Consider the following 18088-nt stretch of genomic DNA (forward strand, 5'->3'; position numbering starts at 1 on the left):
TGGTGCTCAAGAAACAGTTCTTATTATTATCAATGCTGAAATCAGTTGTGCTGCTTAATAATTTTCTGGAAACCGTGGTACAATACGATACAATTAAAATGCATGAACTAAGTTTAGAAAAAATGAAATTAATTAATTCAGTAAGGATTCTTTTAATTGATCAAAGTGACAGTAACGGCATGTAGAATGTCATCATTGACTTCTCTTTCAATTAAATTAAAAGAATGTGTCAGTTTTCACAAAAATATTAAGCAGCAGATTATAAACAGTTGCAAAATTGATTATAATGAGCACCATTATCAATATTTAAACACTAATTGATAATAATTGAGCACTAAATCAGAATATTAGAATGATTTCTGAAGTATACAAAAAAATTAAAATTCAGCTTTGCTATAACAGGAATAAATGACATTTTTAAAATAGTAAACAGTTCCTTTTAAATTATATTTTTTTTTGATCAAATAAATGTAGCCTTGGTGAGCATTAGATGTTTCTTTACAAAAATATAAAAATTCTTAATTATTCCAAACTTCTAATGGGTAGTGTATATGCTAGCTAAAAACACTCACATACAGCTCAAATAGAAAAATGTGGTTTTCTAGAATATTTGGGATGACATAAAGGTGAGTAAATAATGACTTGGGGGGAACGTCCTTTCATTTATTGACCCACCATCAATGTGCTATTCCACAGTACTATGATGTCACCCAGTCGGTATGTTCTTACCGATATTTGACCTGATTAATAAGTGCTGGGTTGCCATGGTGATACTGCATTGACTGTCTGTTCTATGATTCTCACCCATCTGTCATGGATATAATGTGCTTGTTTGCCGTCAGTACATTTCTCAATTTATTCTGTGTATCCAGCTGCTAGCCACAAACATACTCTCATGTGTGCACACACATATTCAGACTGAAAGGTTTGTCTTATTATTAGTAATTAATCATGGACCCAGTTGATGTTTTATTTACATTGTCTGTGTTGTAATGCATTAATTTATCTAATTGAAAGTCATATTCACTTTCAAGCATGACATAAAATGATCCCTATACTTTAATTACAATAAACAGACCGTAACAGCGTCCTGTGATGGTTAAGGTGAGTCACTCAAGTTATATCACTCTTAGTAGGCTATATGAAGTTAGGACGGCACATACAAATAAGATTTATCACATCCTGTCTGCTGAGATGCCTTTTGTGGACCTTAATAAAAAACCTTAATGTACACAAATGCTGTCTTGTCTCACAAAAGTCATGTCTCAGTTTTGGACAGTTTATACAGTAAATGCATAGTCGAAATGAATGGTGCAATTTGACATAATGTGTACTAGAACAAATTGTGTTGAATTTATTCTTCGTATACATTCATTTTAATTAATTGCATTACTATGAACTAACATAGCTGGCCTTTAAAATGTCATATCCTTATTTTATTATACATTTGTGCATTGTGTACTTGGCATTACAAATGTTTGTTTTTCCTCAGTATTTTTGATTTAGCCTGTATTCTACTGTTTCTCAATATATTTTACCACTCATAAAACGCTTAATGTGTCTGTGTGTGGTGCACAACGACATAAATGCATTGGTGTTAAGAAAATATTTACCGAGCAACGTGATGCGCGTTCATGCTGCAAGGCGACGTATTCAATTATTAACTCGGCTCGTCCTCTGCCCCGAGTGTGTCACATGTATGCTCTCAAAGCACTCAACCGAGAGGTAACGGAAGGACCAAATCCAGGAGAAACACATTTGAACTGCCTCAGACAAACGGGTGAAAGAAACCGTCGACGGAAGTTAGTTAACTTAAATCGGTGTTTTTTTTTTCACCTCTCTCGTAATGAGATACGAATAAAGTCCACTTCTGCTTGGTGCCTCATGACAGATACTGAACAGGTTTTTTTCAGTCAAAAAAACAAGGAAAAACAAGCTCTCTTGACGACCAAGATATGTGAGTTGGTCTACATTATCGTTATTCTTTTCTGTATGTTGTACTGTATGTTGTAATATTTAATTTTGGTATTTTTTAATTAGTTTTAATACATTTAATTAAATTATCAAACGGACTTACTTTTTAGGAGGCTAATGTTATTATAATCTGAAAATTAAAATGTTACATTCTATTAAGTTTTTTTTTTTTTTTAAGTTCAAACATTTACCATAATTTGGATTTTGTGTTTTACATACACTACTAATCTGAATTACAGGACGAAACAAGATATACGGCAATGCTTTATGTGTTAATGGCTGAAATGAAGATTACATTGGGCAAAATTAATGGTCAGTGGATTCCATGATAGCATACTAATGTTGATTTAGCTCTAAAAGTTTTCTAAAAATCTATATTAGAAGACTTGTATCTCTTAAAGTGATGGTGAATTTATATATATATATTATACAAACCTGTGTTTGTGTGCAGGTAGTTTTATGTCTTCCAAACCCTGATGCTGCAAAGGGGTCAAAATTAATAATAATATTCCACTCAAGCAGTCCTGTGGTCGGTGGACCACAAGTATGGACCCCTGGCAAAATCTGGTGTCCAGATGGTAAGAACAAATTTATTTGTGACCGAAAGCTTTAATGAACACAAAGCCTGGTTAAAATTTGTGAATGTGAATACTTGCTTGTTAATGTGCTGTGAACGGTATCCATAAAATACATTAACATCTTTATCATCAAATGAATGCTTGTGTGAGATTATACCATTATACTGCTTCGGTATCTTTAATGTGATATTCTTAGGTTTAGGGGTAAAAATGTCTATTACGGTTTAATCAATGTAATGTCTGTTCATGCGTGTTTCAGTTCGGCATGGTGGCAGATGCATACGCCTCATGCTCTGAGAGCTTGTGTGTACGAAGTGTGTAAACCTCTGGTGCCACTTCTGCTGTGCATCGCGGCCCTGGTGGCTGTGATTGTGTATGCTCTGGCAGATAATCTACACAGCTTTGTAAGCAGGATCTTCATTCCCCAGTATCACTATCCTTACGCGGTGCCGCTTGCATTCATACAGGTACTTTTCCCACACAGCTACATCTTTTTCAGTTATTATCTCGAACATGCAGATTTTAAAGTCGCCTTACATAACTAATGATCAGATGATTTTTATGGCTTTTTTGGAATTTAAATTAAATTAAAAGAATTATGATTCAGAATATTAATGAAAAATGATGATGCCCAAATGATGCTATAATTATAAAATCTGCTGTAAGACACTATAAAATTTCAATAAAGTAAAGCTTCAAAGCATCTTACTGAATTGAATTGAAAGATGAGTTATTCAGGCAAAGCTTAAAAAGCTCTCAGTTATTCAAAGAAATTCTGCTATGTCTAAGTTGCTCTTTCAGACAATGAAAGTTAAAGGGAAACTCTAATATGTTCAGAAATGTGACAATTTGTTTGCACAGTTGAGTTATTTTAGCCAAGCTGTTATTCAGTGGAAAAAAAGAATAATAATACAAACATAAGATATCAAGGTGTTTTATGACAGGATTATGTCAAGTGAACCATTATTTAAAGTTCTACACAAGTAATTTGCATATCATCATCGGTGTTATCTCTCAGTATATACATAGGTTATTCGTAGGGTGTAAAGCACAAGAATGGGCAGATCTCTGATGAATCATTAGGTGTGTTACATGTGATCATTTGACTAGTGCTATAAACTGGTGGAGTCCCTGTACTGTTTGTGTTTGAATGTTATGACTGATATGTTTCAAATGCACAAGGGATGTCAGCAGCTGACAAATTGAAGATTTTAGGTTCAAATGTATATGGGGTCAAAGACTGAGAATAAACTATCAATTTAATAAAAGTACAGAATATCTTATCACATGCAGTATGTCATCCCTCTTTTACTATAATTACAGTATCATGTGAGCTGCATGAACTCCACAAGCATAATTTGACATGATCCAAAGAGCGTCTTGAGCTTGTGACCATCTCTAGAAGGAGTCACATGATTAGTGTCAAAAATTGTTTGATTATTGACCTAGAATCAGCACAGAATCGTACTCATTTTGCACTATAAGTCCATCATTTTAAAACCTTTATACTTTATTTCCAAGTTGAAATGAGATTTTCAATCCAATCTCAGATGTTTGGATCTTGTTCTACTGTGCATATATAAGGGAAAGTGTAGATTTTTTATGCTGTAATTGTTTAACAGTTTTAAAAAATCCAAACTCTTCTGCAGTTCACTTGCACAGTTCAATAGGATTGCAGTGTCATTGTTACAAATATTCAGTGAATTAAATGTGGCACGGTTAATAATTGTAAAATGTTGTTGTTTAAAGTAGTGTGATACAGCTGTTACCGTTCAAATGTCATGTTATCGTTTTATTATGTTTATCATTGTGCTCTGAAAATGGTTTTCTTAGGAACACAATGAAAAGTCGGCAGTATATGACTCTCTGACCATTTATGGCTGTGTATCACATTTTAATCTCCAGTGTGTTTTAGGCTTGTTAAACTTCCTCTTTCTTTTGCGTCCTTCCCCTCAGGTGTTTCTAAATCTCCTGGCACTGCTAGCTTTGCATGGCATGGGTCTGATCCACCTCAAGCCATTTTCACTGAGGCTGGGTGAGCGTCTGTTTGTGCCTGCGGTCTGTGGGAGCGTCCAGTGCATTCTGGGCATATGGGCTGAAGCCTTTTCCCACTCTGGCTTGTACCCGATAATCGCCCGCTTCCTCCCAGTGGTCAGTCTGAGCTTGGGTCACCTGTTTGCACTGAGTATGCCAGGCTCCATCCATGTCTCCTCCCTTTTGACTGTGCTCACTGTTGCCTCAGTCACCGTTACAGGTACACCGTTCACATTTTATTAGTTCTGTTACTTTCCATTCTTTACAACAATTGGGATTCCAGAGGTAAAAATTTCATTAATTTTCTCCATAGGGATTTTTTTTAAATCATAGCAAATATACCTTTAAAGACTGAGCTGTTGTGAGCTTATAAGTTTTTATCCATCTTACGTTCCCAGAAATTTGGCTGATGTTTTTGCATGGTTCTCTCAAAGTAATGAACATTATTTTAGTGTCATTAATAGAAGGTTGGTTAAAAGTTGCCTGGTCTTTAAAAATATTATTAGCACAAACACGTTATACATCATTCATGAATCATTGTTTCCGAAATGATTTAGTTAGATATTAATCTAACATTTTTTATACGTTACCACTCATATCAAAATGTTCAGCGAACACTCAAAAGTAGCATTCAAGTAATGTTTGCAAAATTATCCAAATTAATATTTCCTTAACATTCATAAAACATTTATAAAATGCGACATTCTAAGATTAAGAGTACATAGTTGTAGTTTAACAGCTGAATTCGTGGTGAATTGCATTACCCATAATGCAGTGCAGAGAATTCCAATAATCAGAGTTGCAGCCAGAAAATTTCATTCAATATGATATGAATGCCCTTTTTTATGAATCACCACAAATGGCATAATCATTCCGGTCTCCCTATAGCCTCAAACCATTTTAAATAAATGGTTTTAAGATTTCACCATTCTTTTAATTCAGTTATATCACCTGCAATGGTTCACTAAAGTACACAGTCTTGTACCTTTGTCATTCTGTATGAATACTTACATACTATTTTGCTTCAAATATATTGTGATTCACCTTGTAGCTGGTTGGTTTGGGTTATAGCTTTAAATGCTTTACCGAATACCTTTTTAAATCACTATGGGGAATGTCAATGAAAAAATGCCCTCTGTTGTGAAAATTGTTCTTACATAAGATTTTTTATTTTTTTTATTTTTAGTGCATGATGGCTTAAAATATCTGTGGAGAAGAATAGGCCGTTCTTAAAAGTCATTACTTACATTTAATTTCTCTTTTCAGGATGTAAAGGACTTCATGTGATAGAGCCTCTGGAGTACGTCTACTCTCCCCTTAACCTTGTCCTTCACAGCCTCTCTCTAGCCTGGTTAGCAAAAGTCTCCCAAACGGAGCGAGGCCATGCTTCAACCTTTGACCTTTACTACACTCTGACAGTGACACGTACCCTCTTGTTAGGGTTCCTGTGTGTATTGCACCCTGATGGACCAAAGGCAATAATGTATGGCAACTGGCACAGTCTGCTGTTTCTGGGATATATGCTCGGGATGTTACTGCTGGGGGCTGTGCAGCTTCTCTTTGTGGATGTAACAGCACTGTATTTTTCTGCTCTCCCAGCAGCCATGCTGCATGCGACCAGAGGGCTGGTTCTGCCCCTGTTCAGTCTGCTATAGGACATACGGACCAATCAGAGTGTAGATCATTCTGAAGAGGAACCGTTTATGTAGAGTAACCAATAAAATACATGATTGATGACAACAGTATTAAATCCAAATTTATAGGCATTTTAACTTCATGTTTAGATCATTATAATGAATTAATATGGTAATGCTACCAGTTAGCACTGATGTGCGACTCTTTCTTCACTTGCACTGAAACTACGACACAACTATAACATGTGATATTTTTTGTACAGACTATATTATTATTATTATTTCTCCGCTGGAAGTTCCGAGAAAGAAAAATATATATATTTTGCATTAAGAAAATTAAGCCTTTTTTAGGACCTTTAAGGTTTGCAATGTAATTTTGCTGATAGTTCATAAATAAACTACAATTTAATAGCGCCAAATCACCAATCATTCTAATTAATTATACTAAACTAAATAAACTATTCTAATATTTTAACTTATGGCTTTATTATATGCTTTTATTTTTAAAAAATCATAAAAATCGAGATACATGCGCTTAATCTTAACTGTCAAGAATCCAACTACAAAATACAAAAGTAATGAACTTTAAAGGTCATTAATTAATTTTTATTGCAATATATATATATATATATATATTTTATTTTATTTTTGGGTGAAATATGATCCTAGCATGTTCTTGACAAGCTATGTGAGAGTCACCTAAGTATGCAATTCCTTATAACCTTAAACAAGAGGAGCCCTTCACTGCATGGTTTCTGGAAATATAAGCTATAAAGAGATATAAACTGCCACATAATGATAAGAGACTATTACAGCAGTAATATATTATTTAAATAGAAAACCTGTGACTCATGTATTTATTTAGCTCCTAATATACAGTACAAACTACAGTATTATTGTTAATGTTTGGAGAAAATAAAACATATTGATGAGGTTTTCTCCTCAAACTAGTGTTTCTGTTTTTCTTCTCATATTTTGTTTTACATATAAAATTTCCAGCATATTTTCTTTATGATGCAAGCAGTACATAATGCACAGATACATATCACACCTGCTATGCATTTGTATTGTTACCAGTGTAGGCAAAATTCTGCACGAGCGAGAATCATGACATGAAGGTAAAAAAGTTCAGCACGAGAGCTCTGACGCTTTGCTTCTAATCAGGCATGAATGATTAATCTGTAAAGACTTGGTTAATGTTACACAAGCATGCAATTTGTTTAGTTTATTAGTAATGTCAGCGTAGATAAGCACTGCGAAATATTGCCATTCTATGACTGATAGATGTAACTGATATTTTCAGTTGTAGTGCATTGGTTTGATTAATCTCAAATGAAATGAAACATCTCAGAATATATAATCTTTATTCAAAAAGATAAAGTCATATTTATTGTAGAACAACATGATAAACATCTTAGAGAATAATTTCCCAGTTAGTTTTTAGGGAAGTGCTCTGTGTTGAAGGAAACGCCAATGTTAGGATGTAATAATTCAGAGTTCAGTACTGGGTGTGGAGCAGAACACCATAAAAGTAGCCACCTGATAGAAGAACAGCTGATGTGCACAAGGTGAAGGAGTGCGTGATAAGTGTGTGATAAGTCTCGGAGTAGATTTTTCCCACTTTAGTTTGACGTATCAGGACTGATCTGCGTCAGGTGGGATATGGATGCCTAGACTCTGCAGTAGGTTAGAAGCAGGCCCTGCAAGGCCGGCCTGAGAAGCGAGAGACTCCAGCAAATTTGAAACCAGGTTGAGATCCACGTCAAGTGGCTGGATTTCTTCCTCAAGTTCTGACCTTGAGGCAGATGATGAGCTTTTAGATGCATCTGCTTTATTACTGGCCTAAAAGGAAATGGAAAAATTAATAACTCAATAAATAAACAATTTCACAAGGTTATGTGCACAGGGTAAACTGTAGAAAATCTGTGGAGACTCACTCTGTTATTCTGTGTAAAGCTTTTGCCTATATGTGTGCTTTGCAGTTCCTGGTCCATTTCATCCATGTATTTCCTCAGATTGTCCAGCGCCTCGGCACTTGCCTGCTCCTGAGACTCGCCATTCTGTACTTCTTCATCATCGTTGACATCATTGCCTTCATTATCATCATCATCATCCTCCTCCTCAAAGTCGTCAGAGTCTAACTCATCGTCCTTACTTCCTGTAAAACAGGAAGTGCAAATTATAAGTGCTTTTCAGGTAGTGCTGATTAGCAGTTAACCAATGTATATTGCATTTGTTAGTTACTACCATCAGCAAAAAAGTTTTTTTCTATTTGGCCAATGTATCAGAAATGAAATGAAAAGTGGGATGGATTTAGATGGTCTAATTTCTCTGAAAATCAAACTCACCTAGCAGTCTATCAAGTGCACTGGTTACTGCATCTGGATCAAAACTAAAGGGCTCAGCCAGACAAGATCTGAAACACAATTCAGGAAAAAGAAACAAATTATCGTGGTGAATAATAACTGAAGCATTGACAATTCAGATAAAATATTATTACCTGGGGATTTCAGCTCCTTCATGAGAGGACGTGGCATTGATGAAGCTCTTCATGCCTTTCGTTACAGCTATGAGACTGTAGCCAGCTTCTTCCTCCTGCAGCTCCTCATCAGGTAGTGGCGTCTTGCAAGTGCCATCGCTCACCCCTCGACCTCCTCTCTCCTCAAGCAGCCTCTCTAGCTCCTGATGAGAGATGTCTAACCAAGCATCACCTACAGGGGGCGATAGAGAGGACAACTATTTATTTTGGAGAAGACAGAAACCATTTTTGTGCTCAATTCACAATCTAGATTCACTTTCAAGAAAAGCTTGAATGGAGATCATGTGACCCTTCGACAGCAATGCACGCGTAGTCCTTCGCTCTGCTCACTTTGTCAGAAATGTTATATATCCTGTCAGTAAATTTTGCACCACTCTTTACCTAGCCCATTAGGAGTACCCCAGCAGTCAAGGACGTTCGGAAAAGAGGGATTGAAAAATCGACAATTAAGAAAAAATGAAAAGATTCCACCATATCCAAAAAGGATCTGGACGCTGCTATAGCTAACGGTATCAAGTTAGCATTCAACGAACAACAAAAGTACACTCATTTCGGTTGTGGCTTCGATTGTGAGAAAAGCAATAGGCTCTGTACTGACCCAAGCACTCCGTGATCTAAATTTGGATATACAAACAACCAACGATTCTGTAAAAGAGTTAAAAGCAGTTTAAAAGTTAGTCAGCGCAGCAAAGCAGACTCGGGACCGGATTGGTTCCGTTCAAGCAGCTGTGCATGAGGACAGGAGTAGTCACAAACTTAAGAAAACAGCTGGAACAACTCACTGAAAAAATTACGGACATTGAAGATAGGAGCAACAGAAATAACATACGACTGGTGGGGCTGCGGGAAGTGGTCAAGAGCTCATCTTTCCAAGTGGATCCCTTCACTGAAAGGCCGTGACATTGAGACTGACCGGGCACATCGCACATATGACAGAAGAAAAAACTCTAATCAAGGCGTACTCTCATCTTCCGTGTTCTAAGATGGCATGACAGGTTGACGATCCTTGCTCGGCAGGCATATCCGGTGAAATATACGCAGGAATGTGTCACTTTTCTTCCCCACCCCCCACTTTAGTCCAGCCACAAATTCCAAGAGAAAGAGTTTTAGTCCAGTCTTGAAGAAGATGACAGCACTCGGGTCTCCAGCCCTTCCTCACCTATCCGGCAGTAATTAAACTATGGCACAAAGGTGAGCAGATGATGTTCCACTCTCCTCAAAAAGCACAGGGTTTTGACTTCACTGTCGCAGAAGACGTATTCGGCAGTGCTACAAAGCTGCTGGAGGGCAGTGGATGTCATCTCCATCCTTTCAGCTCAACGAGGGAAAATCAGCGACGAGGTCTGTGGGGATCCTAACTGCCCTGAAGAGGACAACCGCAAGGTGGCCATGGACACTTGTTCACTTCTTATCACTTGTCTGCTGACTGTTAAATAATTATTTTATTTCTTATAACTATTTTTTGGGTTGATGGAAATGCTTTTGGCTCTGTGGGCCTTTTGGGGGGGGCATGTCTTGTGTTGAAGTGGGCTGGTAAATTGTCTGCTTTGGATTTTGTACATAGTTGTTTCTTTTTCTTGTTTTTTTTCTATGCTCTTCAACAGACATCAATACTTTTATTTATTTTGCTTTTCTTTTAAATGGATTATGCATCTAGATTGATTGGCATCTCGGACATACTAACGTTTAAATCTGTGGGATGTAGATGTCTGGGGTAAGATGAAGGAGGAGGCACTGAAGATGAAACCAAATAATCTTGATGAACTCTGGGAGTCCTGCAAGAATGCTTCTTTGCCATTCCAAATGACTTATTAATAAGTTATTTAAGTCATTGCAGAAATGTATGGATGCAGTCCTCCAAGCTCATGGGAGTCATACACAATATTCATTCTTTTTTCATTGCACCATGACTTTATGCTTTGTACTGTACATTATTTTTGTTAAGTGACAAGACTTTTGTCCAAGCAAAGTCTGATCTTTCTATCCTAATTAAATAATTAAAAATCAACTTTTTTATTTATTATTAAAATTAAAGGGGGGGTGAAATGCTCGTTTTCACTCAATATCCTGTTAATCTTGAGTACCTATAGAGTAGTACTGCACCCTTTTTTTTTTTTTATTATATTTATAAGAGAAAAATAGACTGTACCGATTTTTCCCGGAAAAACACGAGCGCCTAGAGGCGTGACGTGTGGGCGGAACTAAAGAATCACGAGCGCCAGTAGGCTTTCGCGTTTTCAAGCTGTGACACAGACCCAGAGGCTGAAATTTAACAAGAGCAGCATCAGCAAATGCGTCTCTATGTGGTATGTACTGAAACTGTACATATTTGCTTAGCGATTTTGGAAAATGACTAAGTTCCACTTTATGTCGTCTTTTTTTTTTTTTTTTTTTTTTTTTAAGCTGTACATGAGCAAAGTGCAGTTTGATGACAACATCGCATGTTGTTTACTTGATGTGCTCACATGCCGATAGCTAAGTTCACAACACAGAGATATTTGAAGCAGTTTTACTCACCGCATGTGGTTCCAACACACAATCGTGACCCTTTTTCGTTGGGACTGCATTATCCTTAAGAAATAAAAGATGTTCAAATCCGTCGTCAAACTGGGCCTTGTAAACAAGCATCTTCGAAATGCAGGGAACAAACAAAAACACTTGCACAACTCCGTTGATGCTCTGTAAAAATAAACTCCATCCACTAGTCCCTTAATGCTGTTTCTCTTTTGGTAATCTGTGCAGGGTTGTCTTGCCCTGGCAACCAAAAACACACTCCTTTTGTGACTTTTCGCGACGCTCTCGCTCTGATCAGTGAATCGCTCTGATCAGTGAAATGTTTGTGCTCAGCCTCGCTATACGGGAACGCGCGCTCTTCCGGCAGAAGTGCGTCAGGACCCATATAAGGAAATTCTGCTCCATCTAACGTCACACAGAGCCATACTCGAAAAAAACTTTCCGAAACTTGTGACAAACCAGAAGAGGTTTTTTTGTAACAAAAATACTCCTTCAAACGTACAACTTAATTTTTGAAACTTTGTCCATGTTTAGCATGGGAATCCAACTCTTTAACAGTGTAAAAAAACTCAGTATGCATGAAATAGCATTTCACCCCCCCTTTAACAGATTTTGATTTATCGGTAGACTGGAAGAGGGTGTGGTCTAATATAATCTTAATTTCTAGAAATTTGGCTCATCTTCTTCCATCCATTTCAAAGTCATCCACAGAGCATACATAACTCTTTACAAGGGGTCCAAAATGAAACTGCAATCGACCTATAACTGTCATATCTGTAACATATATTTCTCCACGTTTTGGGAAAATCCAATTGTTGTCAACCAATGTAAATTCTGTTATATCCTTTTCACTTCAAATTGATTACACGTCTAATCCAGGTTGATGTCTTCTCAATGACGATTCGAACTCCTGTATAAATTCCTTAAAGAAGAGAATGTTGTTTGCGGGTTTTACAGCTGCAAAGACAATAATTCAAAACTGGGTTACTCCAAACGTGTGCAAAATCATTTTGGATTCATAAGCCTCCTTGCGATAGTGGCCTGTGAATGTACAACGGCACGAATTAACGGGACTAAACATGGTACCATTGATGCATGGCAACGTTTTTCAGATTGACCATATATTCTTTTTTCTCTCTCTCTTTTAGATTGTTAATTATTGATAGTGTCTGTTGATCCCCCTTCCATGATTGTTTGTTTGTTTAAATGGATTAATATAAAAACAATAAGAAATAAATCGATTCTGCTAGATTACACTAAATATTTGATGCCAATATGTGCGGTGCACAGAGAAAACAACATCAGATAGAATGGTACATACTGTCCTCTGGTGGTAGATGTGTCTCTTGACTTTTTAGCTCTTCCAAACTGTAGGATGCATCCTCCAAGACGTTCATCACCTCTTGACCAGGATTCTGAATGTCAAGGCTTGAGAAAGAGTAACATGAGACTTTCACACTCCTCTTGAAAAGTCATGTATGCTCAAAAAGGTTGCATTTTTTATATAACAAAAAGCAATACACAGCAATATTTTGAAATATAATTAAAATTCAACAAATGTTGTCACATGGGCCTTCAGAAATCATTCTAATATGCTGATTTGATACTAATTAAACATTTGTAATTATTACCAATGTTAAAAACAGTTGTGCTCTTTAATATTTTATGAAAACTGTGATACAATTTTTTCAGGATTTTTTAAATGAATAGTAAGTTCAAAAAGGACAGCATTTATTTGAAAAAGAAATCCTTTGTAACATAAAACACCTTTGCTGTCACTTTTAATCAATTTAATACATCCCTGCTGAAATTTAAATTTATTACTAATAACCCCATACCTTAGAACTATACATAATGTACACACAAACATACATACCAGTACATCTGTACACAGATAAAGTCAAATAAACTTGATTTTAAACTCTCACCAGTGAGTGCTGGTTACAGACTGTCTGAAGAAACTCTCTGCTGATGTCATTAGATCTTTGTATCGAACAGATCCTTCTAGTTCACTCTGGGTTTACAACAAAACAAAAAACACATAAGCAAGAACATATCCACAAAATGAAAGAAACACTTATGTTTTATTAAACAATTTCTCGCAGGCAATGGAATCTTGGCATTATCTGCTTCATTTTCAGTATTTTGAACAGAAACTCTTTCCTACCTTAAAGTATCCATTCTTTTTGAGACTATTTAAAAAGCCTGGCCATAGTGGATTACTGCTGACCGAAGCCTCTTTCTCTGACGAGGACGGTCCACTCTTGGAGCAAAGGATTTCAAAGCCATGGGCCTTAGACATGAAGAGAAAAAAGAACACTGCGCTATAGTTACAAAATTATTTATGTGAAAAATCTAATTTCTGAGCATATTTTTTAAAAAACCCACTTGTAAGCTACTTGGAGAAACACATGTTCATCGCTGTAAGATTAAAGGGGGGGTGAAATGCTATTTCATGCATACTGAGTTTTTTACACTGTTAAAGAGTTGGATTCCCATGCTAAACATGGACAAAGTTTCAAAAATTAAGTTGTACGTTTGAAGGAGTATTTTTGTTCCCAAAATACTCCTTCCGGTTTGTCACAAGTTTCAGAAAGTTTTTTTCGAGTATGGCTCTGTGTGACGTTAGATGGAGCGGAATTTCCTTATATGGGTCCTAAGGCACTTCTGCCGGAAGAGCGCATGCTCCCGTATAGCAGAGCACTGAGAGCACAACAGACATTCACTGATCAGAGCGAGAGCGTCGCGAAAAGTCACAAAAGAAGTGTGTTTTTGGTTGCCAGGGCAAGACAACCCTGCACAGATTACCAAAAAAAAAACAGCATTAAGGGACCAGTGTATGGAGTTTATTTTTACAGAGCATCAACGGAGTTGTGCAAGGGTTTTTGTTTGTTCCCTGCGTTTCGAAGATGCTTGTTTTACAAACAAGGCCCAGTTTGACGACGGATTTGCATATCGTTTATTTCTGACGGATGATGCAATCCCAACGAAAAAGGGTCACGATCATGTGTTGGAACCGCAGGCGGTGAGTAAAACTGCTTTAAATATCTCTGCCTCCTTGTTAGTGCGTCCACCTCCCATCGGAGACCCGGGTTCGAGCCCCGCTTGGAGCGAGTCGTTGCTGCTGCTGCTCTCGTTCAGTTTCAGCCTCGGGATAAGATTCTGGATCATAAATAAACGGCTGAATCTGACTGTTAGCCATGGTTTGTTTTGGATGATGGTTTTTTTTCCTCACGGTAATGTCACAACTTCCAAACGCTCTCAACGCAAAAGCCTACTCGCCCTCGTGATTCTTTAGCTCCGCTCACACTTCACGCCTCCAGCCGGGCGTGTTTTTCCGGGAAAAATCGGTACAGACTATCTTTCTCTTATGAATATAATAAAGAAAGAAAACGAGCATTTCACACCCCCCCCCCCCCCCCTTTAAAATCTGCATTTGAATTGTCAGCTTTCTCCACACATGACTGGAGAAAAAGATAAATAAGAAACTCACCAGTTTCATTCCCAGCTCATGAGCTCTATACTGGGGATGAGAGCGAGCAGGAAGTGTGAAACCACTCCGCCGATCTGGAACAAAACTCTGTTGTAGCAGCTGTGCGTACAAGCAGTGAGTAAACTTTACCTACAGGAAAGAGGGAAGGGAACCGTTTCACAGTTACCTGAGGAGTTTGCAGAAACTACAACAGGTTAAATGTACCTTATTAGCAAGGTGTGGCAAGATTTTGTTTGAATGTTGAATGTCATTTATTTGAGAAATAAAAACAGTAATATAGTGAAATATCGCAAACTGTCTTCTTAAAAAATCTTAATATAGCAGAAATAATGTATTACTACACTCTTCTAATATGCTAAACTGGTGTTCAGGGAGCGTTTCTTACAATTATTAATGCTGAAAACAATTTTGTGGAAATCAAGACAGGTTCTTTTAGACAGGATTAATGAATGTGTCTTAAAAACAGCATTTATTTGGAACAGAACAGACTGCTTCTTACTGATGTCATAACTCTAGTGTCCGGAGGAAACTTGCGGAAAGTTCGACAGGCCTGGAGGTCAACAGGGTCACGCAGATAGAAAGCAGATACAGCAGGGGATATAAGGTCAGGCCTCGTAGACAACACCACAGCAATGCCCGCAGGCACATAACAGTGAGCACGGTGGAAATTCTGCTGGATTTTATCTGGATACCTGCACACATATACAAATGATTATTGAGTACAACCTAAAATAAACATACAGACCTAAAACAGAAATGATATAGACGCTTTTTTTAAACAATATTATCACTCTCACCCTTCCAGCCTCCTGGCTAGAGCGGAGCGTATGGGCTGTTTGGCTAAACAGCTCCCAGTGTGTGAATGCAGCAGCTCTAGAGCCTGAGCCACAGCAGGCACTGAGTTTCTGGGCCAGCCGACCTCTCCAGAACGTGTGCGGTTGGGTAATATATGCAGCTCTCCCCGGAACAGAAACACCTTAGAAAGACACAACTTATATAGGCACCTCAGGATGACAACAAAAACAACCTTACTTTTAAAAACAAAGTTTTTTTTTCCTGAAAATGATAATAACCATCCAAAAACTGGAAGTGATATCAGTGCACTGTAAAAAATGGTAAAAAACTGTGAAAATGCTACAGTACAAACCTGTTAAATGGTTAATGGCAACTTCCTGTAAAATTTACAGGGAATAACTGACATTCCCAGAATGATCTGCATTCCATTTCAAACTTTTGTTTGAATTTGATGTTTATTCTTTAAAAACAGCTATGTTTCTTCTTATTTTTTCTTATCTGTTATGTTTATTATGACTGTATGTTACATATGATGTTGCTAAATTAATGTTTATTGCATATTTCAGTTTACCGTAATGAGTTTCACCATGAGGGTATTTAGTGCTTATGTGAATGACACTGTGCACCTTCTATGTATCTTAATGTTTAAAAGCTGCTTGTGATGGGGTTTGGTTCATTATGTGACTTTCTCATCACCACTTGCTTTTGGTGGTTACAAAACAAAACAGATTTCAGTACTTCAGTAATTTGGTATATTAACATTATATCAGTTAAATTACAGTAAACCTAAAACGTTGTTACCATATTTTTTATTGTATAATTCTGGCAACAAGAGCTGCCATTTTTTTACCGTTTTATGGATTTTTTTTTTTTTTTTTACAGTGTGCTGGTATTAAATTCAATGCTTACACATCCAAGCGAAAGATATACAACAGCTCGGTCAGATACTATTTAAAAAAAGATTACCATACTTGTACCTGAAGGAGTACCATAGTATTGCTATATTCAATAAAACATGATAATATCATGGTATTGTCAATTTAAATGTCCAATACTAACCCTGTTTTCACTGCTGTCAGGGTCCAGCCACTTTGGCAGGTGTTCAGCTGCTTCAATCAGAATAAACTGTCCATCATTATCGTAGACAACAGCAGCTACATCGCTAAAAGTTCGTGTGATGTGTTTGAGCAGGTAAACGATGAACCATTCGTCCTCCACATTATCACCGAACTGAGTAACACCGCCCAGGTGCGCAGGCACATCTCCTATTGGGTGTAAAACAAGATCGTTTTGGGTAACTTTTAGTCAAGTGTACACTCTCTAGAACTGCAAAACTGATATACACTGGCGTACCTTTCTCAGGGTGGTATCTTAGATTGAAGGCTTGATGTTGCCAGATGTACTGCACCAGAAGAGGGGCGATCTCAGCGAGTATGTTCTGCAGGATCTGCTGGAGGAATCTCTCATGAGCTTCTGCGTCTGATGGGTCAGGACGAACAAGAAAAAGCTGATACTGGACTGCGTCTTCAGGGATAGAAGGTCTTTTTAAAAAATCCATATTCATGTCTCGTTATACCCTAAAAACTGGAAGAGAGGAGAGTGGGTCAGTATCACTACAGATCCCTAAAATCAAATGTGCCTATCAAACGCTATACATCACAGAAAGTAAGTTACGCTTACGCAGCATGTGAAATATCTGTAATACAAATAAGAGTCTGAATATTACGTTACCTGTTGTATTTTAACAGTTATGGGATAGCTTGCTAATAAACGGGAAATAATGGCGATCATGTGGGCACCTTGAGATGTTTTGGAGCTTGAGCTCGCGGGACCTTTCTGTACTCGCCCCGGAAGTGACGTAGTTTGGCATACAGGTCCTCAGTTCAAAATAAGGGTTCATTTTGCGTTTCTCACAAAAAATGAGTGACTATATAAAAAATATATAAATATAATAATAAGAAATGAAATATTGAAATGAAAAACAATTAAAATATAATAATACATTAATAATTTTATGAATCAAGGAAGTTATTATATTGATCAGAACTGACAGAAAATACATTTGTAATTTTTATGATGTTACAAATATTATATTTACTATATTTCAAAAATATATTTCATATAAATGCTGTTCTTTTGAACTTTCTATTCATCAAAGAATTCTGAAAAATATATCACATGTAAAAAAACTATATATATATATATATATATATATATATATATATATATATATATGTGTGTGTGTGTGTGTGTGTGTGTGTGTGTGTGTGTGTGTGTGTGTGTGTGTGTGTGTGTGTGTATATATATATATATATATATATATATATATATATATATATATATATATATATATATATATATATATATATTAAGCTGTAAACTGTTTTCAAAATGTTTCTTGGGGACCAAATCAGCATATAAGAATGATTTCTAAAGGACTGTGTCACACTTCAAACTGAAGTAATGACTGCTTTAATTCCACGTTGCCATCACAGGAATAAAAATACATTAAATTTCAAAACAGTTT

The 18088-nt window shown here is 36.8% G+C and overlaps 2 protein-coding genes across 3 annotated transcripts; one reads left to right on the forward strand and one right to left on the reverse strand.

Annotated features, from left to right (window-relative positions):
- Window positions 1–1697: 1697 nt before the first annotated feature.
- LOC113117176 (uncharacterized) lies at window positions 1698–7170 on the forward strand. 2 transcript variants are annotated; one of them, XM_026285644.1, is made up of 6 exons: window positions 1698–1957; window positions 2214–2286; window positions 2426–2552; window positions 2812–3019; window positions 4509–4806; window positions 5853–7170. In XM_026285644.1, the coding sequence occupies exons 3-6, from the start codon at window positions 2521–2523 to the stop codon at window positions 6239–6241; spliced, it is 927 nt and encodes a 308-aa protein (XP_026141429.1). In that variant the 5' UTR covers window positions 1698–1957; window positions 2214–2286; window positions 2426–2520; the 3' UTR covers window positions 6242–7170. The 2 variants fall into 2 exon arrangements, with proteins under 2 accessions (XP_026141429.1, XP_026141430.1); XM_026285645.1 differs by lacking the exon at window positions 2214–2286.
- Window positions 7171–7567: 397 nt separating this feature from the next.
- Window positions 7568–17431, reverse strand: LOC113117175 (protein ecdysoneless homolog). Its single transcript, XM_026285643.1, has 13 exons — window positions 17293–17431; window positions 16915–17145; window positions 16621–16826; window positions 15564–15742; window positions 15266–15458; window positions 14767–14895; window positions 13441–13566; window positions 13202–13287; window positions 12595–12701; window positions 8721–8931; window positions 8569–8636; window positions 8158–8378; window positions 7568–8062 (listed from the first exon to the last, which is right to left on the reverse strand). The coding sequence occupies exons 2-13, from the start codon at window positions 17123–17125 to the stop codon at window positions 7856–7858; spliced, it is 1944 nt and encodes a 647-aa protein (XP_026141428.1). The 5' UTR covers window positions 17126–17145; window positions 17293–17431; the 3' UTR covers window positions 7568–7855.
- Between the last annotated feature and the right edge of the window lie 657 nt (window positions 17432–18088).

Source organism: Carassius auratus, chromosome 17 (assembly GCF_003368295.1).
Source record: "Carassius auratus strain Wakin chromosome 17, ASM336829v1, whole genome shotgun sequence".
In the NCBI taxonomy this organism is placed as follows: domain Eukaryota; kingdom Metazoa; phylum Chordata; class Actinopteri; order Cypriniformes; family Cyprinidae; genus Carassius; species Carassius auratus.